This window comes from Sinocyclocheilus grahami, unplaced genomic scaffold (genome assembly GCF_001515645.1).
Source record: "Sinocyclocheilus grahami isolate Dianchi unplaced genomic scaffold, SAMN03320097.WGS_v1.1 scaffold20.1, whole genome shotgun sequence".
Taxonomy (NCBI): domain Eukaryota; kingdom Metazoa; phylum Chordata; class Actinopteri; order Cypriniformes; family Cyprinidae; genus Sinocyclocheilus; species Sinocyclocheilus grahami.
In genome coordinates this window covers 1,165,091-1,190,244 of record NW_015505199.1, presented here as the reverse complement: position 1 = coordinate 1,190,244, position 25,154 = coordinate 1,165,091, and the positions used below count along the sequence as shown (strand labels likewise).

General features: G+C 38.1%; 1 protein-coding gene across 1 annotated transcript in view; it reads left to right on the top strand.

The window, feature by feature from the left end:
• The window catches only part of LOC107555825 (rho guanine nucleotide exchange factor 10-like protein), a 117,839-nt gene extending 93,180 nt beyond the window's left edge, over positions 1 to 24,659 (top strand). The window contains exons 22-27 of the mRNA XM_016238735.1: positions 4,469 to 4,680; positions 5,672 to 5,829; positions 11,015 to 11,157; positions 16,180 to 16,351; positions 22,399 to 22,521; positions 23,672 to 24,659. Coding sequence (XP_016094221.1) covers positions 4,469 to 4,680; positions 5,672 to 5,829; positions 11,015 to 11,157; positions 16,180 to 16,351; positions 22,399 to 22,521; positions 23,672 to 24,207 — 1,344 coding nt within the window. The 3' untranslated portion in view covers positions 24,208 to 24,659. The remainder of the gene's footprint in view (positions 1 to 4,468; positions 4,681 to 5,671; positions 5,830 to 11,014; positions 11,158 to 16,179; positions 16,352 to 22,398; positions 22,522 to 23,671) is intronic.
• Positions 24,660 to 25,154: the final 495 nt, after the last annotated feature.

Below are 25,154 nucleotides of genomic sequence, written 5' to 3'. Positions count from 1 at the left end.
ACTGTTCATTTTTTTGCTCTATGGCACATCATCTTTAATTTAATAGCATAAGAGCTGCTCCATTGCAGTGGCTTAGTACTGTAATCACGCGCTTTGCTGTAATAATGCAGGGAACCCCTCGTTATACATCTCCTAACTGTGATATTTTCAGAAATAAGGCGCGTTTTTTCATCTGAAACGTGCTGCGATTTATATTCCAAAGCCACTCATATAATGCAGAAACACTCAAGCAAGCAAAACACGCGCAACGCGTGCACATATTTGTACTGATGCAGAATAGGATAGACTATAGCACATTTCACACAGGCTACTAGATTCACTTTCGCCAGAAAGTTGTGTATGCCTAAGGTTGAAAATAAATGATGTTTATAGTGAATTCCCCTATAAATGGTCTTATTTTTGTGATTTAGTTTTAATCCAAATGATGCACGTGCTAAGTGAACATCAAAGATCACACAACAGAAGTGCGCGCACTCTCTCTCTCTCTCTGTCTCTCTCTCTCTCTCTCTCTCTACCGTTAAGTAACTTGTGCATTGTTTTACTTGTTTTTGAAATATCCGACCGAACTACAAACTTTCCAGTGATGTCTGTGAGAAAGATATATTCACTCGACAGGCTCGTGCATCTGCGCCGCCACGCGCTCAATCCACTCAGCGTGCTTTTTTTATCAGCTTGCGCACATCAGCTATACAGGCGTTAATACTGAATGTTTAACGTTATATTCATTGCATACATATACTTCGTAGTAGACATCCTTAACTCCATTCTGCTGTCTGTTGTTCTGTTGTCGGTGTTTCTTTGTCTGAATATGGCACTTATCACATGCTGTGTGGTATCGGCGTTTGGTATTGGGGCATTTTAACGAGTACGAGTATGAGTACATTAGATCAGTATCGGGCCCGATTCCGTTACCAGTATTGGACAGTGGTTGTGTCCTATATTATGCAATGAGCTTTTCTCTGCAAAATAAAAAGTGGCGTTTTCCATACGGATCCCAATTCGTCAGTCACTGACGTAACGTCTCCGTTCCCTCCTTCAGGGAACGAGGGTTACACAAGTAACCTAGACGTTTTCATATCAAGCCCTGTGAAATCACCTTTAAAAGTTTCACACAGTAGTCTCGTTCTCCTCCCTCTTCTGGAGCAGTGGGCAATTTATCACATAATCCCCTAAAGCAGGGGGATAAATCCAATTCGAGCCTTGGTTGGGCACAAAAGGACGCCCTTGCCTGTGTTTTTGAGTTAATTGTTTTTATGGGTATTCTAAAGAGCATTGAGGTTGGACTTGGGTGGATTTAATAGATACAAGGAGACATTCAGTGGGAAATTATATCTGACTGGATTAGAACCTCTTTCTGGTGCCAAAAATACTCAGTTCTGCATATCCAAAATATTATTTCACCGGCATCTGATTCTAAATCTAAATCTCACTCTGCAGCTTAAATCGTAGGGGTCACTTTTTTAATATATCTCAGTGCGTCCATTTAGTCTCAGTGGGGCTGCCAGTGTTTCTCATTAAATGTGTTAAAATGTGCTATTATGCAGCATTTGTAAACTTATTTTCTGTGCTTCGGAGCTGTGTAGGCTTGGTAGGCAATGAAGGCTTGGTCTGCTACATCCTATAAGATTAAGGCACTTAGTAGCAAGTAAGCTAGTATTTCCAAAATAAATAAATCATTATTTATTATGTTATTACTTATTTATTACTTATTTTCTGTAAGGTCTTTTTTCTCCACACAGGTCTATTATTGTGAACCCAAGTCGACAGTTTTAGATTGTATAAGTTGCAATATCTTGACCATAATAAGCTGCGATGTGGACCAAACTTTATCCTTCTAGCCAAAGGTCTGGTTTTACAAACTATAGCAGGGTTAAAGAAACCCCTAAAGCAATCAACACATCTTCCACTTATAGCAGGTGTCATTTTCTCGGTGAACTCAGCTGGACTGAGAGATGTGAGAAGAGGGGAAATGATTCAGTTGTTTGCTACTTCCCAACTTATAAGTCAGTGATAGCACATCATCTTATCACAATAGCCTGCACTGCTAGCGTTCCAAATGAGCAGTGACAGTAATCAGATCACTCCAAGATGGGCTGCTGGGTTTTTTTTCGTGGCTTAGATCAAAATAATGACATTGTTTCTAATCAGTCCAAGCCAGCCAGTCATCCACCAAATTCGCTCATCTTAGCCTCCTCACCTCTAAGGCTGAGGCTCATTTTTTTTTTTTTTTTTTTTAAACCTGTGTTCACAGTCTACTTCCTGGGATTTTATTTACTTAGTTGGTTAGTAATGATAAAAATAAGTAGTTGCTTTTTTTATTGCTTGCCAATGCCATGGTTTTGGGGCAGGTTTTCCTGTAAAATGTTTACAGGAGTAGAGAGGATTTTATTTACTTAGTTGGTTAGTAATGATAAAAATAAGTAGTTGCTTTTTTTCATTGCTTGCCAATGCCATGGTTTTGGGGCAGGTTTTCCTGTAAAATGTTTACAGGAGTAGAGCCTGAGGTGCTGCTAAGGACAGAGGAATTACAAAAATAAATTACATTACTTTTTGTAGATAGATAGATAGATAAATAGATAGATCTAGATAGAGCATTATTTTTTTCATATTTGCTGTTCTCTATTTGTCAGCTATAAATCCAAACAAATCTAAAACTTTTAATAAAGTATGTCAGAGACAAATGTTTGAATGTGGCTAGTGTACACATAAACAGATTAAGTCTTTCTCCCTAGTTTACCTTTACTCCCTTTAGGCTCTTAGTCAGTTTTAGCCTAATTAATGCTTTGCTGTCCAGAGCTTTGGCTCTAAGGTTTTTTTTCACAGCTTTCTGGACAAAAAAAACAGAGATGCGTCCAGGGCACGATTCCAGTTCTCCACTCCTCCAAACAAGTACTGATGAGTTTGTCAGGGAACTGTAATTCCACCTAGTCTGTGGAGGAATTGGATCGAAAGAGGAGGGGGTAGATCATCGTCGAGTTCACTCACATGGATTTGCGCCTGTGTGAAAAAAACGGGAGAACAAGGGCCAGCTGGAGGTTGCGGCTGAGTAGCAAAAACGCGTGTTCAGATTCAGTTATTTTCTGAGCTTCTTGCACAAAGTTAAGCCCTCCCTATTTCCCACTGCGCTTCCGCAACAGGCCGTTATTTGCTCTGACTCGCTCTTCCTAGCCCATGAGACCTTGGCCATCCAGGTTCTTTGCTTTGATACAAATCAGACAAATGATTGCTTGCAAATTAGAGGGGAACTGTACGGCTAAAGACTATATTTAGCCTGGACATTTTGCTTGCATAACATGATTCAGAATGAGAATTAATCTCTGTTGTCTGGCAGCATCCCTCCCACTCTGCCGTTGTTTTCCCGTTCTTTGGTTGAGATTACACTCCACTCAACCAAACACAGTCGCTCAGTATCTTGAGGTAATCATAAATGATGGCCCCTAAACAAGTGGTGTTTATATTGAGGCCAGCAGACTTTGTAATACTTCCCCTTTATCTCCCTCGGTTAAACCACCTCTCAAAGGCTTTTTTTGTATGTATTTTGTAATTGGAGCAGTTTAGTGCCGCACAAGAAGAGATGAGGCAATGATGGGATGCTGATCAGTTCATATAATTTCTAATAGCGAGTGGGTTGCTTCCATTGCATTATGCATGAAAGAGTAACCATGAGAGCGGGTGTGCAGGGCGCGAAGACAAACACTATTTTTCACAAACTGGGGGATTATTAATTTATGATGCAATGCAATCCAAATGTGTTACAAGAGTCTGCATTTTAAAGCAACTCAGTAGAAAAATGAATGGGTGCGGAACTTCGATCAGTTGTTGAGGCAAGGCACCAGAGGATGGATTTATGAGCAGCACTGTGCTGAAGTCTGTCAACTATATGTAATTTCACCAAGGATCGAGTTTGTCATCGCAGTCTCTGTCTTAAGAAGGCGATCAATCATGAGCCCAAAGGAAACCCTCCATTGTCAAACAGCTCAGCGGCTTTCAAAAGACATCTCTCCACCCCACCTTTTCCTCTGGTTCAGCGATGAAAAGATCCCTGGAGTTTCAAAAAAGATGTTTGAAGTTATAGAGCTGATGCTGGGAATGTATTCGGGGTGATAGAGTATGACTTTTAGAGACTTTATCAAGCCAACGACTATAGGTTCAATTTTTATGAGAAATATGATTTTAACTTTGCTGTTACCCTGATTTTGAAATTGACAGGAATAAAATAACAGGGCTGGGAAGCATTAAAGTATACAGGAAGTGAAAGAGTTTTCTGCCGTTTGAAATTTCCTCCATGTGGGTCTCGGCACTGGAAGTGAAAGCACAATGGCGAGGGAGTGGTTTAAAGTGGCAGAAAAACAGAAAGCCCTTCCCTTCATCTATTATTTTCTGTCTCTACCTGTACAGTCATGGATGTGAGAGCAGTTTTGGTTGGATGACTACCTGTAATAGCGGTATCCTTGCTCTGTTTTTGCAGGTAGCCGGTGCAGGCGATTCCACTCAAGGCCAGGTGGACATCTTCTCCTTGAACAGACCCACACCTCGGCCTGTAAAATCCCTCCAGATGGGAGCTCGAGTGAGGTGTTTGGAGTATGTGCCTGAGCCCACCCCTTCAGAGGATACTGAAACCGGCCCTCATAACTCCACGGGAGTTGGAAATACTATCTGTGTGGGACTTGATGATGGCTGGTAAAATATAATATGAAAATATAAATATAAAAAGATGTATTGTGTTCTTCAATTAAAAATATTAAAGTACCTGTTAAATATCTAAAGGCATCTATACACAGCCAAGTTAAGGTTGCTCTAAGGAAACTAGACACTATTATCAAAGATATTGATGCTGCTTTGGTTCTATGTAAATGAAGTGCCTCATCAATGCTTCCTTTATTTTCCTGTCAGCTCACTTGGCTGTGAGAACCAAGCGGTAGCCAAGTCTAATAGCCTAATGGCTGTTTGTTTTGGGCACATGTCTAGCAATAGGGAAATCGGGAAAGGTAAAAGCCTTTTAATCAGATTTAAGGTGCCATTACAGACATTGCGGTGATAAGAAACAGGTGACGACTATCTTCATTAGGCTAAAAAGTGTTTTGGATGAGTTTTAGTGATTCCAAAGTCATTTATTGTTATTAAATTATACATCATAATAAAAAAAAATATATATATATAATCTAAACAATTTCATTATTAAAAAGGATTAAAGACTTAACTTTGTATATGTGCAATTGCATTTATACCATCTGTGTGCAGCAGTCAGTGTAAATGCACCTTTTTGTGGTATATATGCAACTTCAGATGCAGTCTTTGTAGTGCTCAAACAGCAAAAGTTTACTACCTTGTTTAACACTTTTGGGTACTTTTCGTGGTGCTTTGTGGAGAAGTTTTTGAGGTGCAGTCATTTTGGCAGAAATTAAATAAATTTCTCGCTTAAAATCACAGTGATTTTCTAAGTAAGTTAAATCATTTATGAAGGCTGAGAAGAACAATAGGTATTCTGGGATATTCTTTATGCAAATGAAAGGGACTGATTAGCTACAGAGAGCAGATTATTTCCTTTTAAAATATCATTTCACAATATCAAGGCATATGCACTGTGAAAATAAGGCATTAGTTGTTCTTTATACTTCTTCCCACAAAGATGTCCTTATACTGTATATCCTTCAATGTTTTTCGCCCAAAGCATTCTGGTCTATGGCAGTATGGACACGGCCGCCCAATGCCTTGTGACTCTCCGTAACCCAGAGGGCTGTCCAGTTCTGTGTCTCAAACATTCTGGGAACTTCCTGTTCGCTGGCCTACGGGACGGAATGCTGATGGTGTACGAGAGACATCCCGGAGGTACGAGTTTCATAATGCTTGATGTTTCATTATATTGTACACTCGTGCTGCCTGCAAGTACAGCTGAGAAGCTCTTATTTCTAAGTTAGTTTCCAGCTGTCATGCATTCAAGTTAGAAATGTAAATCAAAAATATTAAAATGGATCACTTTTAAAGTTGTTTTCAGTTGTTTTGTCTTTTATGTGAACAAGACTCGTAATTTGCGATATTTCTGCATTTAATTCAAGGCCTCATAATTTGTGTCAGGCTGTATGGCTTTTATGCATTATCCAAAACAAAGCTTATTTATTCTCCATACATTGCCTGCGTTTGTTTAAGATTGTGGATAATCACTTAGGATTTAAACGTCTATGTTATTTCTATCCTATTAGGCTTGTTTTTTCTCTTTATCACATTAGCACAGAGATGGACAGTTATATTCAGTATGTTTTCTCTTTCCTTTTTCTCAGTAATGGGATTAAACACTAAATGGGTGGGATAATTAAGAATGGTAATTATTAGTATGTCACCAAATGAAAGGGACTCAATAGAGTAAAAGGGTAATCAAATCAAATTAATAGTACAAATGAATCTGATTGTCCCCGTGTTCAATTTGCTCTTTCATCAACCTTCCATTCAAACATTCAAGGATGTTTTTTCGGTCCCTCCTCTGTTAGCTGAATGCCTCAGTGAGTATGTGAAAGATATTAGTTCTGTCATGTATTCTGAATGCATTCAGAGATGAGACGGGGGTGATAAGATTGTTCTAGGTATGTATTAGTTAGATAGAAAGCCAATAGATTTAGGATTACCTTGAAAGCAATTTATGATTTCACAAGTCTTTCCTCTGCCCGTGCTTGTGCCTTATTCATTTGCAGTACGTAGGTGTGGGCGAATGACAACAGAAGACGGGTGGGTATGCAGAACTCTTGCAATCGGAGACATGATAGATAGCGAAGGACTGCGCTCTGTGTGTGTACGTGTATGTTAGGGGTGGTGCAAGGCAGACAACCCTGGCACAATGGGTTTATCACAATGCATTACTTACCTGGCTGTCAACAAGGAATTACCTCCAGTGAAGTGGAAAGTAAGATTAATTATGCTGATGTGCAGTGTGGCGATTGAATATTACTATTCATATAGTGGAAAGAAAGAAATTACTAACAGATATATTCCCTGGGAAGTACAGGCTGGATTTTTAAAAATGTGTTTATTTATTTATTTGGGTAAACAAATATATTCAACAAATTATTCTGTGGAGCAGTTAATATAGTTAATATAGTAATAAATAATGGGGTCTCACATGAGATTAACCAGAAAGCTTTTTGAAACGTATGAGCAAGCCAAAATTGCTTTGGGGGGGGAGAGATTTTGAGATTTTCTTCCCTTTTTTTTCCTACGTACATTAAGAGGGCAAGATCATTTTGTTGTGTTTAATCAACAGTATGCAGAATTTATAAGGATAATAATGAGGTGTCTACCTTTCTGAAGAAAATACGTAAATACATTATACCCAGAAGCAATAAGCGCCCATTTGAATGAAACAGCGTCTCTCCTCCATCCACTTTATTACTTTTGGAGCAATAAAGTAAAGACTGCATCTGCAGATGCTTTGAGTGTCCATATAAGTCCTCTCCGCCCCTGAAGGTCCTCGGCTTCAAAAGAGGCAAATCTGAGGCTGCCTTAGTTTGAGGAAGAGGGTGTACCGAGTGGCTGAGGGGATGTTTTCAAAGCATATACATGAAAAAAGTGGGAAGACTGACATTTTGAATATGCCATGCAATTAACCTAAGGAAGTCGGAAGTCATTGTAAAGCTATCCTGGTTTCAAAGGCAGAAATAAACAACTCGAAATGTTAATTAAATGGCTTGCTGCGGTTCCCTCTCTAATTTTGCTTGATTAACACACTGTGATGGGGGTGAAAAAGACGAAGAAAAAAGCTTATGTAATGCATCCAATAATGGTGTCCATAGTGGCTACAGTGCAAACCCTGTGATTAAAACTCAAGAAAGTCTGGCATGTCCTGAGCACACTGGAGAGAAACTTATAAATTGGATTACACAACACGCTGCAGTTATTAACATGGCACTGTTAGCGCATTCGCATAGAAAGCACTAGTTTTATTGAGGGAGATATGCAGTCCACAAACACGCTTTGCAGTGCTTGCTTTAGCTGTATGTTTTTAAGACGTAGACAGAAATTATACAGTTCCACCACCAGTTATACATATTTGTCTTGCAAACACTAGGATTTAGTCTTGAGTATTAATGAAACCAATTTACTTTAAGTGACTTGCTCAGGGCAAAGCAGGGGAATTAGCATGCAGCACATTTTTGTAGCTCTGCTATTTGAAGCATTCTTTAATAAGGGAAATAACACATGAATTGACTAGCTTTGAATATCTTTGGCCATATTTGAAGTGTTCCACCAGATAGGATTAAAGATTTGCCTTCAAGCAAGGTATTTCACAGGCCTCATTGTATTCGCTACTCATGTACTTTTCCTTGCTTTTCTGTTTTCTGTGTCATAAAACTTAAGAGTATATAAAATGAAATAGTTTGGGGTATTTTCTGGGTACTACATTTATAAAGCTCATTATGATCAAAACAAATATAAACATAATTTTTATATTTATTGTGTGAGAATTATTATTATTATTATTATTCATAATTTAAAAAAAGTTTTCAGTATACTTCTTTACGAGGACACAGCAATGTCAGCTTGAAATGGATTATGAAATTTAATAGAAAAAAAATTACATGAACATTTTTGTCCAAAAAAATTAACTTTTCCTTTAAGGAGCCATTTTTTTTTATTAATTATAAAATAAGAAAAACAGGGTTGGGCTGAAATTATATTGACACAAATCACTATTGTTGACTATTGCACTTGATGCTACATTAATGATTATTAATATCAATTAATAGAATACATAAAAAAATATATATATCTCTAGCTACACAGGCAAAACAACCTAATTAGTTTGTGAATTAGTTTATTGCTTTTTATGAATTGGAAAAAAAGACTTAACATTGGTTATTTTAGTATTTTAGTGGCCTTCCCAAGAAGACCATTAGACAGCTGCAGCTCATCCAGAACGCTGCAGCCAGAATTCTGACTAGAACCAGAAAATCTGAGCATATCACACCAGTCCTCGGGTCCTTACACTGGCTTCCAGCTATATTTAGGATTATTTTTTAAGTACTTTTACTCGTTTATAAATCACTCAATGGCCTAGGACCTAAATACATAGCAGATATGTTCACTGATTATAAACCTAACAGACCACTCAAATCATTAGGATCGAGTCAGTTAGAAATACCAAGGGTTCACACAAAACAAGGGGAGTCTGCTTTTAGTTATTATGCCGCCTACAGTTGGAATCAGCTTCCAGAAGAGATCAGATGTGCTAAAACATTAGTCACATTTAAATGCAGTCTCAAAACTCATCTGTTTAGCTGTGCATTTACAGAATGAGAACTGTGCAATGTCCGAACTGATTGCACTATATTTTGTATAATAATTTTCTATTCTTAACTGTTTTAAATTCATTTGAAACCTTTTAAATCAATTTTTAAATCATTTTCAAAAATTTTAATTCCTTGTTTTATTGTTGTGATTATTATTATTATTATTATTTAGTTATTATGCCGCCTACAGTTGGAATCAGCTTCCAGAAGAGATCAGATGTGCTAAAACATTAGTCACATTTAAATGCAGTCTCAAAACTCATCTGTTTAGCTGTGCATTTACAGAATGAGAACTGTGCAATGTCCGAACTGATTGCACTATATTTTGTATAATAATTTTCTATTCTTAACTGTTTTAAATTCATTTGAAACCTTTTAAATCAATTTTTAAATCATTTTCAAAAATTTTAATTCCTTGTTTTATTGTTGTGATTATTATTATTATTTTTTTTTTTTTATTATTTCTTTTATGTAAAGCACTTTGAATTACCATTGTGTATGAAATGTGCTATATAAATAAACTTGCTTTGCCTAGCATGAAAAACTAAACTGTTATTCAAACTGGGAATAAATGATACAGAAAGGGAGCGAAAAACAGAAATGTGTGTCATTGTTATAATTGTTATAATGATCAATGTTGCAAGGTGCAAATATAAGTGTAATGCTGAACTCCACCACTTATTTCCTTCTGTCATTTCCACAAACTTCTGGTAAACATAATACATAATTTGATATGTTGTGGAAATCACACTGTGGTAGAAATAATTAAATAATAGGGCTGCAACAAAAGATTATTTTGATAATCAGGGATTATAATTATAATTTGAGGATTAATCATTAGGCTTTGACCGATTATTCTTTAGGCTTTTACAATTAGTTAAAATATTAAGTCATATCATAACTAATAAATAAAACAAGGTAATCACTTGGTAGTGTCAACGTTAATGTCAAACAATTATATGACTATTGTACAATTACAATTATTATACAATTATTTTTTTACAATACAAACATATATACTTCACACTGGAAAGCTGCTTTATAGCAGAAAATCAAGTTGTTATTCTAAATGAATGTGACACTGACACTGTTTTTTCCCCTGTTAAATACTGTAAAGCTGCTCACTTTAAATCAATCTATTGTATAAAGCCCTATATAAATAAACGACATGACTGGAGTGCCGAATTGCAGAGTTTGTTCAAACATATCCACATCGCTATGATCAGATGCTTACTTAACTGCTGTTTTCTCACTGCTGTCATTTTTGTTGTGTGTTTATTTTGTTATTGAGAGGAAAGCATGCAGCACATATTTACATATTCATCTAAACGCCTCTCTCCGTACCATCTGGCTCAGCTGCATTCACACGCCGACTATCATAAGCCCAGTGTGTGTCGTCTTCTCTTGAATTGCATACGAGAGACCCGAATTACAGTCTTGCTCTACAGCGCCACAATGGTCAAACCGCGTTATTGCAAGTCCTTACAATGGGTAATATGAGATCAAATGACTATTTGACAACAAAAATATTTGTTGATAGACAATTTTTTTATTGCCAACATTGTTGATAATGTCGACTAATCATTTCAGCCCTACTAAAAAAATACCCAATTCCTGGGTAAAAAGGATAAAAAGTTTGCTTTAAGAGCCTAAGGGTGCCCATAGTTGTAGTCCAAGAATCTTGATAGTCTTCTTACGGTGAACTTACTGTGTGTTTTTGTGTTTCTGTCTTGTAGGGGAACTGTGGAACCAAGACACCTGTAGAAAAGTAACAGTTGGTTCAGATCCCATCAGGACACTTCTTGCCTTGGAGGGCTCGGTCTGGGCTAGCTGTGCTAACACAGTAACTGTACTTGACGTCTCCAGTTTGTCCACTCAGGTAGACTCATCATTTCAAAGCTCTACTCATGCTGATATGCTTTCACACCAAACTTTAGCAAATGGAAGAGTTTCATGGGCGCTTGGCCAACACTTACTGACAAATTAGCTTGTGTGTGAGGATCAATAATAAAGCTACCGAGGAGCTGCAATCCATATGGCCAGGTTGTCTCCTCTGGGGTCTTTTTTTTCCCCTTTTACTTTTAAACCTCCCAGGATGAGTAAATAATTCTGACATGCTCATAATCTTCTCTGGCTGTCTCAAATATGGAGAAGCTGTACCCTGGGGATGTACCCCATGGTCCTCCATAACCCTGAGCCTTCCTTTAGTTGTGCCTTCTTGGGTTTTATCTCTGGAATCAAACATCTCTTTTATCCTTTGAGGTTTATCTGGATGCGCCCATCAGAGAGGAGATTTGAGCTACTGGTAGGTGAGTGGGCCCCTGCTGCTTTTCGGTTGATCCTCCACGGTTCAGGCCAGTGCTCTGTTTTGTTCGACTGATTACATTGTATCCCTTTCCCTGCGGAGCCATGCAGGCCCAGCAGCTGGAGGGGGAAGCATCTCCTCTACAGCTGTAAATCTGCCTCCTTGGGACTCATGGCAAAGTGACGTACAATGATGTGTGTTGATGGGATAAGTAACAGAGCCTGTGCGAATTTGTCTCTCTCGTCACCGGTTTTTAGATAAGAATTCCACACTCTGCAGTGTGCCACCTTGTTCCAATGACCCGAAACGATTGAGGCCGCTGGATCGCTATTCATGTAGAATACTGAAAGCATTTCAACCCCAGTACTGCAGAGAAAACAAACAGTGATGGTCGGGTGTGTATGCACTATGCAGAGAAAACACTTAATAATAATAAAACCGTGTGCACAAATTTTTGGGTCCGCAACCAACTTGATTACCAAGTTTGGCTCATTAATATGTAGGCCATCTTTACACCTGGTAGTAAAGGACTAAATTATCTTTCGCATTTGATGTGGGTAACCAAACAGTTGCTGGTCCCCATTGAATTTGAGAGTGGGAAAAAAATACTATGGAAGTCACTGGTGACCAGCAACTGTTTGGTTACCCACATTCTTCAAAATAACTTTTATGTTCAACAGAAGAAAGAAACTCATTCAAGTTTAAACCAACTTGAGAGTGAGTGAATGATAATAGAATTTACATTTTGGGTGAACTATCCCTTTATTGTTAAAAAAAGTATAATTTATAAAGTATATCGTTTTTTTTATTTTTATATCTGTTAATTAAATTTCTCGAATGCTACTGCTAAATACATTTACTGTACCTGAAAAACAAAGCACTCTTTGTTTTATTTGTATATTATATGTATTTGGAATGCGTATCTTTGTTTTTATTTTTTAATAAGAAAGTTAAAATAATGATAAAGATTTTTATCTTTGCCTACTTTGGCATAAATGTCTGTCATATTTTTTATTTTGTTACCTTGTAAGGCTTTGTTTTTAAAATATGGAAATTAGTTGGGCTGTACTAGTCAGACAACTTGCAAAATAGTAAAACCAACATGACAAAGAATCGTGATAAAATCGTGAATCGTGATTTTCCTGAAAAAAAAAGAAATTTGTGATATGATATGTTTGCCATATCGCCCACCCCTATAGTGATGTAGTATCTTAGGGTGAAGCAGTGGAGGCAACCTCTGTCTCTGTGTCAGTGACTCAGATCGCTGTTTACACCTGGCTGAGTCCCAATTTATACACACACATATACGTTTAATATTTTTGTTAAAAACCGTAATAGATTTTTTTTCAGAATACTTTGATGAATACAAAGTTTTAAAAGAACAACATTTATTTGAAATAGAAATCTTAAATGCATAGAAATCTAGCTATGTAACAATGTAAATATATATACACATTCACAACAGCATGAGTGAACAGATGGAAATAACCAGTTGATAGAAGTATTCTTCTGGTGTCTTGTCTCTGAAGAAATAGTCCAAGCAAAATAAAACAAAAACATAGAGAAAACAAGAGAGCAAAGGCAAGCACTGCCAACAAGTCAATTAAAAGCGAAAACACATCAAAGGCAGTTTCAGTCTTCTCCCTTGCTCTCAAACAAAACAAGCTCCTTTTGGCAAGGGTACGCAAACAGGTGCTAATCCCTGTCTGCTAGTGTGCAGAGGAGAGAACGGTCTCTCGCACCCACCTCACTCACTCCAACTAATCTGCCTCAACCCCAGACTGGAGAACTAACTGTTAGTAAGAGTTCTCAGGGCTCCTCAGTAGCACCACAGACCTCAGGGGGCTGCGTGCAAACCCTCGATAAGGAGCGCGGCTCCCTCATGCCTCATTAGAGGATCAGGCATGAAATGGCTCCTCTTTCCCTGTGGACTTTTAAAAAGGTGTTTGGGAGGGGGTGTATTGTTTTCTGAGACAGTGGAGCACGGCGCCGCTGTGAATCACTTTGAAATCAAAGAAACTGGATCTTGAGTCATTGAAACCTTCATGATGTGTGGCCCTTGAACCTACTGTTCGCATGGTGATTTTGAAGGCACAATAATTCAGTGCATTGCAGGAATAGATAAAGGAAGGAAGGTGTTCATTTGCATTGGTTTTTGCTTTTGTGTTTGTACAACTGAATATCCTTTTATAACAAATAAAATGGTAAGCAGAAATGCAGATTATAAGCATATTCAAAGTGAAGATTATGAGTAAATCCACCAGTGAAAATGCTTTTTTGCATTTTGTAAAAAATTTTTTTTTTGTCTGTGTGTGTAAAACCTGATGATGTTCTCCAGTTTGATTTAAGAACAATCCATAGAGCATCTTGTACTTCAGTGGAAACAAGTGTGCAAAGTAGTTTACATGTTCAGTGTCACAATTTAAATTGGCTTAATACTAAGCTAAAATATGTATTTAGATATGGTGTAATGGTTGCAACAGTATTAGATCTTCTGGAAGGCTCTTCTGCTTGAAAACCACTGACACTGAACGCTGGATCCCCTTAAAACAAGTATCCCAGTGTTAGGAGACTATTTAGAATAAGCCCTGTGAAGGATTATGGCATTTTGCAGTCAATTCTAAAGTTTTAAGAAGCCAATAAGGCCATAATGCATGTTCTCTTTCAGGTGTTAATTAGCACCCATGCTGCTGTTTGAAAACATTTTTAGTCTAGCAAGAACTTTTTATATTTATTATTTTTATGGAAGATGACACAGAACAGTACTGTGTACAGTGTCTGTAGTCTGCCACTGACACTATGGAAGCCTGTTTCATCTTCGTTATATCTCAGATTTTGAATTTGTCATAATTGTGACTTTATAACTCAAAGTTGTGACTTTAAAATGTGATTTGCTACTTTATATATCAAAATGTGTCATTATATCTCTTCATTTGACTTTGTAGTTTATAATTTTTTGTGTGAAATAAAACTGATGCGATATTTTGGACCGACTGATGTAAAAGTGTATATTTTGAAGAATGTTTCAACTAAAACAACATTGGATGTCAAAAAAAAAACACTGAGAGATTCTGCAAAATATCTTCTTTTGTGTTCCACAGAAGTAAGTCATACAGGTTTTAAACAACTTTTGGGTGTGTAAATAATGACAGAATGTTCATATTCTGGTGAACTAGCTATATATTATGTTTCTGTTTTAGTGACAAAAGTAAACTGGCCTTGACCAGAAATGGACCTCCAGCTTAATCTTTGGATGATGTATCTGAAGCTCAGCTGGAGATCTTTTGATAGAAGGTGACCAGAATATTATCTGCTTCTTATCTGTTTTGCCACAGGCTAAAATCCACGGTTTCCCAGGAGCAGAGCAATCCAAATACTCTGGTTTTGTCTTTAATGGAGCCCTGTGGTGTTTTGCAGCAACCAAAGAAAAAAGAAATGTTTAGATATGAATTCCCTCTTCCATCTCAGTAGTTGCTTTTGAGAGTCCTTGTATATGTACTGCACTGAGAATAAAAGAGAGGAAAATAAAAGCTACATACATTTGCGATGGACATGTTGTCGTTATAGTTCAATATTCAGATTGTGAGCTAATGGAGAAGAGAAAGCAAATGAGAGGAAAAAGGAGATGGAGTTTTGTAACTGCTTGTTTTTGTCATGCCTTATTGAGTTCTGTACCAGAATGTTTTCCAATCTATTCTGCTTGTTTATTCTCACTGGTCTCTGGTTTTCCAGTCCACCTTACCCATTATAAAGCTATGTGACTGAAATGAATTAGCATCATCATGAAGGGCATGTTAATGTCATGTTTCTACTTAACATTCTACTTCCCAGTTAAAAATGTAGGTCAAACATTTCAAATGCAACTTAGATTGCACCTTTCTGTTACACAGCGTTATTATAGTTTCTTCTTGCTGTGCACAGAATTTGATACTGTTTTACTGTGAATTTTATGTTGACGATAACATGGCATGCAACATCCCATTGGAATGAGTATTTGCTGGATTCCTGCTGAATAAATGTATCTCAAATGACACTTCCGACGATCAAAATAATGACCGTTTTATATGTAAACATGCAATTTCAGTGACTCGTGTTCAGTTTTTAAGAATCTTAAAATGCTGTATTATTTGGCATCTTATCAGGTTTTGCATATCACAATTATGTCTCTGTCTAAATCAACAAGTAAAGTGGGACACTCGAGTTTATTCTCAAAAATAGAAATTCTGTCATTTACCCACCCTCATGTTGTTCCAAACCAGTATGATTTTGTGTGAGGAACACAAAAAATGAGTTAAAAAAAAAAAAAAAGCTTTTTCCATAAAATGAAATGCTGTGAGATTCAGTGTAGTTTGGTTTGTATGGCCAAACACATTTGTGTTCCTCTGAATAAAGAAATTCCTACAGGTTTGGAACAACATGAGGGTTAAGTAGATCTACAGCTATTTGAAATGGTTTTATGTGAGAAATTTGGCGTCATATCTTAAAAACAACTCCATTTCAAACTATCAGAAAATGTCCCACTTGACGTGTATTGATATGAAGCTAGCTAACTCCTATCTCTCTAATGTAATCCCATTGTCCTCTGTTCTGTCTTAGAGGTTTGAGGTCCATCAAGACCCGATGGTGAGCGTGGCCCACATGGTGCGAGCTGGCGGGGGCGCATGGATGGCCTTTTCAGAAGGTTCCTCTATACGCTTGTTCCATACGGAAACACTGGAGCACCTGCAGGAGATCAACATATCTACACCCTCATCATTTTACAACCCCAGTGAGTATCTCTCCTTTGACCCTGTGAAAGGAGCCTTTTGAATACCAAAATTCTTTATGCCTTCACACGTGCTTGATCAGTGCTTGTTTCCGTCATTTCTTTGAACTGCACTTCTCGTGATAAAAAGGTAATGATGGAGAAGTTCTTGTTGGAATGATTCCTGTAGGCTGGCTCTCCAGGGAACGACTGTGAATAAGTAGCTAACTTAAGACCCCGCAGAGCAGTAATGGAGCTGCGGGGTTACAGGCAGGAAAAGGCACAATGGCACAGACAAAGCTTTCGGTTCGAAATGTTGCCATGGCAACACTCTTGTCATGACTTCAGCAGCCGTGGCATGTTGGTAATGTGCCCACGTTTGGCCATTGTGCCTTTTCTTAGTGCAGCTGGTCTTTAATTCATCTGTTTTCTCTTTTTTTTTTTACCTCTCTACACTCACCTTTAGCCATCTTTATTTCCCATGGGTCCTCTTAAATATCAGATTTGTCAAATTCTTTGTGTTATATCACTCCTTTTAGATTAAATAAATATAAGCTAAAGCCATGGTTGTTGCTACATTTTTGCAGAAGGGAGCGTGTGTAAACATTCATTATATAAGCAAGGACATTGAAAATAAAGTTTAATCTGTACCTATCTGTATTTATGTTATCTGTATGCACCAAGGGTCTGAGAGTAACGCAATTCTCTGTGTGTATGTGCTGTACATGTGGAAGAATTGACAATAAAGCAGACTTGACTTGACTTGACTTGACTTAACGGGGTCATGAACTGCCTTTGTTTTTTATTTTGGACTGTTCTCTGAGGTCCACTTATAATGTTATCAAGATTTTTACATCAAAATGCATCATAATTTAGAAGTAATATGCTAATTTCTGTCTTGTTTTGATCCTCTCATCGGAACGGTCTGTTTGAATAAGTGTGGCGGATTGTAGACTCTGAAGTAAACGCACACTGCTATGATTGGCTAACAGTTGTGTATGTTTGACAGCCTACATCCTTCACAGATGGACGCTGCTGTGATTTAGGTTGAAAACGCATAAATACTCAAACAAATCAAACGATCTGTAATAACAAAGTAATAGTGACCACATAATAAAAACAGTTACTCACACATGTGTGGTGCGACATTACTCGTCGTATCCAATATAGTCAGCACAGCATTGTCTTTTAGTTTCAATCTTTCTGAAAGATTCTGCCTTGTTTGTAAATGAATCCATGGTAAAATGCAGTGAACAAAGGACCAAGTTCTTACTGACGCGGTCTGAACTTCATTAAAAATAAGGACCATCCACTGATCACCCTTTCCTAATGTTGGGAGCAGAATGAAGGCGATGTATCTAATGTAATCCCATTGTCCTCTGTTCTGTCTTAGAGGTTTGAGGTCCATCAAGACCCGATGGTGAGCGTGGCCCACATGGTGCGAGCTGGCGGGGGCGCATGGATGGCCTTTTCAGAAGGTTCCTCTATACGCTTGTTCCATACGGAAACACTGGAGCACCTGCAGGAGATCAACATATCTACACCCTCATCATTTTACAACCCCAGTGAGTATCTCTCCTTTGACCCTGTGAAAGGAGCCTTTTGAATACCAAAATTCTTTATGCCTTCACACGTGCTTGATCAGTGCTTGTTTCCGTCATTTCTTTGAACTGCACTTCTCGTGATAAAAAGGTAATGATGGAGAAGTTCTTGTTGGAATGATTCCTGTAGGCTGGCTCTCCAGGGAACGACTGTGAATAAGTAGCTAACTTAAGACCCCGCAGAGCAGTAATGGAGCTGCGGGGTTACAGGCAGGAAAAGGCACAATGGCACAGACAAAGCTTTCGGTTCGAAATGTTGCCATGGCAACACTCTTGTCATGACTTCAGCAGCCGTGGCATGTTGGTAATGTGCCCACGTTTGGCCATTGTGCCTTTTCTTAGTGCAGCTGGTCTTTAATTCATCTGTTTTCTCTTTTTTTTTTTACCTCTCTACACTCACCTTTAGCCATCTTTATTTCCCATGGGTCCTCTTAAATATCAGATTTGTCAAATTCTTTGTGTTATATCACTCCTTTTAGATTAAATAAATATAAGCTAAAGCCATGGTTGTTGCTACATTTTTGCAGAAGGGAGCGTGTGTAAACATTCATTATATAAGCAAGGACATTGAAAATAAAGTTTAATCTGTACCTATCTGTATTTATGTTATCTGTATGCACCAAGGGTCTGAGAGTAACGCAATTCTCTGTGTGTATGTGCTGTACATGTGGAAGAATTGACAATAAAGCAGACTTGACTTGACTTGACTTGACTTAACGGGGTCATGAACTGCCTTTGTTTTTTATTTTGGACTGTTCTCTGAGGTCCACTTATAATGTTATCAAGATTTTTACATCAAAATGCATCATAATTTAGAAGTAATATGCTAATTTCTGTCTTGTTTTGATCCTCTCATCGGAACGGTCTGTTTGAATAAGTGTGGCGGATTGTAGACTCTGAAGTAAACGCACACTGCTATGATTGGCTAACAGTTGTGTATGTTTGACAGCCTACATCCTTCACAGATGGACGCTGCTGTGATTTAGGTTGAAAACGCATAAATACTCAAACAAATCAAACGATCTGTAATAACAAAGTAATAGTGACCACATAATAAAAACAGTTACTCACACATGTGTGGTGCGACATTACTCGTCGTATCCAATATAGTCAGCACAGCATTGTCTTTTAGTTTCAATCTTTCTGAAAGATTCTGCCTTGTTTGTAAATGAATCCATGGTAAAATGCAGTGAACAAAGGACCAAGTTCTTACTGACGCGGTCTGAACTTCATTAAAAATAAGGACCATCCACTGATCACCCTTTCCTAATGTTGGGAGCAGAATGAAGGCGATGTAAAGACCGTGTTTTTCCACTGCGGTTTGGTTGTCTTCAGAGCCATCTTTATTGTTTGATTTCTGTGCAGACCTGCGTTTGCCTCTCGTTATTTACACTACATGCTTGAATCGGTGGGCGGGGCTAAACAGGCAGTAATGTAGAGCAGGTGTTGATCTTCTTCTGCGGAGGCGGTGTTTAGCCACATTATTACATCATAAAATGATTGTGGAAAGTGACACATTCCGCAATCTGACGTTTTGGCAGACTGGCTTCAGTATAAGCTGTTTTTAGACTAACAAGAAAGTTTTGAGTTTAGAAACTTACAGGATGTTTTTATGGTACAATGACCTCTTACATGTCAAGGGATTTTTGATTTCTCAGTCCATGACCCCTTTAAGTATCCACACAGCAAATTGTCGCTTCAGTGCAATTCAGCGCCACACATCAGACCATATAAAGAGAAAATCTTGGCGGCATCGCTCCAGTAGCTCGCAGAATCACTCTTTTCAGACTGTCTAATAATGTTTGATTTCACTTGAATGCGATTGTCCACTTTTAGCAAAAAAAACCCCCTACGATTTTCCAGTTGTCACAGAAAATTGCGATCAAGTGGAATAGAAAGTAGAAGGAGAAAAATAAACCCAAAGTGGTGTAGCAAACTTCAGGAAATGGCCAGAGCAAGTTAATGTCAACTGGTCTGTTGCTGCAACTGGATCTCATTAAAAACAAAGAGAAGAAAGATATACCTTAGTTTTTTTTTTGTCAAACAGCGAGAACATCAAACCTTTGGATCAAAGTTACAGCTGAATTTCACAAGACATATGAAGGAGAAAAGGAGAGCATTGTGGCGAAGATGTCTGGAAAGGTCCTGCGACCCCGAGGCTGTTGTCGAACTTTCGCAGCTAGCTGTGTTTAAATATGTAGTTCATGTTGGGTGAGGTAACACTGCGATTTCGTGTTATGTCGGGGGGTTTACAGTCAACGGAGCACAAAAGTGAAAATAAGCTTTGGCAGATGCCTTCTTCCCCATCTGCCAAAGCCTATATGCTAATCTGTACACATCACACATAGGAGGACTGATATAGTTATTACAGATCAATGGTCTGCTAATCCCACAGGTTTGCATCCAAGTGATGGGTGATGAATTAATTATTGTCTTAAAGTGAACCGATTATTCTGCAGTTTCTCCTCAACTAGAACCTTCAGACAAGATAAGCAAGCCAGACATAGGGGAAGTTGATATTACATCAAAGAGAATGGGGGGAGGGGGGGGAGCTTTGTAAGCTCAAAAGTCATTGTAAGCTCAAAAGAGAGCTTACAATGACTTACAAAGATACATAACAGCTACAAGTGTATGCACTACTTGCTTTATGCAAGCACTATATAGGATAAATCACTATACAGGATTTACCCTGTTATACTTTATCAACACGAATTGCTAGGTGAAACAACTAACAGCCACCCACAAATAGTCTATAAACAAAGCATCAGGCTGTCTTTGAGTTCACATGAACAACGGTTAACATAAAGTTACTCGTCGTCAGGCTACAGAAGAATACCATAATTCCTCCGTTCAATTAGGCCTAAGTCATCGAGAGTCACGCAGACCTATAACAACCCAGCCACAACACATAATTGCGAATAACATGCCTTACCTTAACACAGAATCGACCACAGAGTCCAACGTTTATATTTTTTTCTACGAATCTTTGAGTTAACGTACTAAACATGAGTGGAATTTGCACCGCAGCGCGTATAGTTAGTATAGTTATTATTATTGAAGTGACTTATGTTTAAATCGCCGTCATGCATGAATTAATTATATTTTTGCAATTTTACACATAATAATCCACGATGATCACATTACACAAAACTGAAATTGCACGTCAAAATAACACATTGTCAGTATTTTTTGAGACCCCCCAAAATTTCACAAATCACGTTTTCAGAGAAGCCCATGCCTTATTAAGGGGAGCCGAGCTCCCCCGTACTTTGCACCCTGGTGTTAACTACAAGGAGATCTAATAAAATATGCAAGATGCATTTTTTTCCCCCAAACCTCAGCATCTTATGTTTTCAGCATTCATGAATTCATATGCATTACTGCAGAACTGCAGATTTATTTGACAATCTATTATTAAGGTGATCCCTCTTGCACAGAAAAAGAATGTATAACAGGTGAATGCTCTGCAGAACTGGACAGCTGACATTTCTAAGAAGGAATTCTGCCTAATGCTGTGCATTCGCTAATGTTTTTTTCATGACCTTCACTGATTTCGTGGTGAATAACTACCATACTGAAAATGCTTCATTTGCAAAGTCTCCCCAAGTACTGTAGCAACCTAAAAGACAGCATGCCGTGAAAACAAATCAATTAGCCACTTACCTATCACTCATGAAAAGCAAGCTTTATAATACGAACATGCGGCCACCATCCATACTTGCTGAACTCTCTGCTGTGCTGTTGTTCTTTGATTTCATTATACTGTGGTGGCTTTCTGATGTCTAAAAACCCAGGGTCAGGGATTTGGGCACTGTGAATAAAGCCATTTAAATGTTCCATGTTGCTTTTTTGTTTTGTTTTCCCAAACAGCGATCTAAATGTTGTCATACCTGCACACTGCTATAATTGACCAGTTAAATAAAGCTGATGAGAGAAGCACAACTGTGAGCGGGCAATCAGCAGTGTGCTGGGTTTTAATCTGAGTCTCCACGGATACAATAATTGTTGATATGCAAGCAGGAAAGTGGTTTTCAGTGTTTGTAAAAATGCATCATACTGCATAGATATAAACAGGCCGACTAAAGAAAGTTTTTTTTTAGTGTTGGTGACACCTGTATTTTTCTTTAGAAGGTCAGAAGAGCATGAGAGTTACCAGCCTGCTGATTTGCCAGGGGCTGCTGTGGGTGGGAACTGCACAGGGCATTATCATCACCCTGCCTGTGCCCAAGTTGGAGGGCGGTGGGGGGGGGGGGGGGGGGGGGGGGGGGGGGGGGGGGGTGCAGTCAGCAGTGTGCTGGGTTTTAATCGGAGTCTCTACAGAAACAATAATTGTTGATATACAAGCAGGAGAGTGGTTTTCATAGTTGTATAGCACAGTTTGTTCTTTCAAAGTACAGAGTAAAAATACTATCATACTGCATAGATAAAAACAGGTTACTCAGTGTTGATGTTTTTTTGTTTTTTTTGAAGGTCAAAAGAGCGTGAGAGTTACCAGCCTGCTGATTTGCCAGGGACTGCTGTGGGTGGGAACTGCCCAGGGCATTATCATCACCCTGCCTGTGCCCAAGCTGGAGGGCATCCCCAAAATTACAGGTACACAGATCAGATGATGGCTCTTCATGATACATAAGTGCCTTTAGTCCTTTTGGAAAGTCTCTTCTACAATGATAGAACAATTACATAATGATTTAAAGAGCTTTGTTAAAGGATTAGTTCACTTCCAAAATAAAAATTTCCTGATAATTTATCTACCCCCGTGTTATGCAAGATGTTCATGTCTTCCTTTCTTTAGTCGCAAAGATATTAAGGTTTTTGAGGAAAACATTCTAGGAGTTTTCTCAGTTTAATGGACTTCAATGGTTTCCAGACTTCAAAGATTTAAATTTTTTCCCCAATATGCCAATTTTTTGCAAAGCTCCTGAAATAACAAAACATCATAAAAGTGCCATAAAGGTGTTTAACATGTCTTGTAACCAAATATTTGATATTCAACCTTACATGACATGTATATCAGGGTCATACATAATTTAATTGAAGACAGAAGACTTGGAACAAACACTACCATTCAAAGGTGTGGGGTTGGTTAGATTTTTTTATTATGATTTTAATGTTTTTGAATAAAAAGTCTCTTGTTCTCACTAAGACAGCATTTATTTGATGAAAAATACAGTAAAAACAGTAATATTGTAAAATGATATTACAAAACAAAATACATGTTTTCTATCTTAATATTTAAAATTAAATGTATTCATGTGATGCAGCAGCAGCCTACAGTCTTTAGTGTCACATGATCCTTCAGAAATCATTCTAATATGCTGATTTGCTAATCAAAGAAACATTTCTTACTATTATCAATGTAAAAAAAAAAATTATTGCAATATTTTTGTGGAAACCATGGTGCATTTTTTTTCAAGATTTTTTTGATGAATAGAAAGTTTAAAAGAACATGTACTTGCTGGGATAATGCAATTTTAAAGTCATATGAACAACCTTTTTATGGTGTTTTTCCCCCTGAGCTGGAGCTTTTCTTTATATGAGAAAAAAAATACTGGAACAGATGATGACAAAATAATGACCAATTTTCTAAACTATTCCTTCAATTCAAAGTAATTTCAGTCAGTAATATTCATTTAAATGTGTAATAATGGAAATCAGATACCAAATGTTAAGGTTTCTCTGACCCTTGGGCATTGCTGCTTTTTACTGATTAAAGCATTCTGAGCTCTGTTTCACTGTTGTACAGGTAAGGGGATGACGTCTCTTAATGCACACTGTGGGCCTGTGGATTTCTTAGTTGCCCTTTCCAGCACTTTGTCTCCTGATCTTCTGAAGCGGGATTCTGTGGTGGAAGGGCATGATTCGGCCTGTGGAGTGGAGGACCGCAGCGACTCTTCCTCTCAGGAATCTCTCCAGCAGGCCAGTATTTCCGCCCAGATAGATGGCAAAAGAAAGGGACGGGGCGTGTTGCTACAGTACCGCCTCCGCTCAACCTCAGGTTTGCCTGGGCGACCGTTAACCATGAGAGGGGAAGAAGCCTCAGATTCGTCTTTAGAATCTTTGGAACACAGCATGGAAGATGGTTCTATATATGAACTCAGTGATGACCCAGACATGTGGGTTAGGGGTCGACCCTGCGATAGGAAGGGGGTGAGGAGGGACAGGGTTACCTCGGTAGCAGTCCTCTCGGGTGGAAAGGGCTTCCGTCGACTGAGGGAGGGTTCAGTGGCGACCGCCGCAGAAAGCACACTTATGATCTGGCAGCTTCCTCTCACAGTTTGAGCTGAAATTGTGTTTAAAGAGTAGTGGAATGAAAATGTGAACAAAAGTGTCACAAAACTGGCCATACGACTCATCCTCTCAAGTTTTCTAAGTCGTACAAAGGTTTTGTTGTTACGAACAGTCCATTTAAAATTGAAGGGGTTAATTCACTGATAATTTTCCTCTCTGGACTTGGATAATTCAGTCAGTGAGTTGAACTTGACCGATTTGTGAACGAATCATCCAGACCAATGTTGTAAACAAGCTCAACTGATTCATTGAAAAGATCTGACTCAAACGAATGAGTCGTTTACAAACCAGACATCACTAGGGTTATAATGGTGAATAATGATATACATTTTGATATTTTTCTTCACACAAAGCTATCAGTGCACTATGGCGTTTTTTTGCCATTTTGAAACCTGACAGCTCCTGTCCAGTAATATGGGTTTGGAATGACATGAGGACAAGTAAATTACAGAATTTTAATTTTAGAGTGAACTATCCCTTTTCACTGGGAATGTGTGGTATAAAATGTGACCCTGGACCACAAAACCAGTCATAAGTAGCACAGGTAAATTTGTAGCAATAGCCAAAAATACACTGAATGGGTCAAAATTATCGATTTTTCTTTTATGCCAGAAATCATTAGGATTAGTAAAGATCATGTTCCATTTAGATATTTTGTACATTTCCTACCATAAATATATCAAAAATGTATTATCATTAGTAATATGCATCGCCAAGGACATCATTTGGACAACTTTAAAGGCGATTTTCTTAATATTTAGATTTTTTTGCACCCTCAGATTCCAGATTTTCAAATAGTTGTATCTCGGCCAAATATTATCCTATCCTAACAAGCTATCCTAAAGCTTATTTATTCAGCTTTCAGATGATGTATAAATCTCAATTAAAAAAAAAAAATTGACCCTTATGACTGATTTTGTGGTGCAGGGTTACAAATG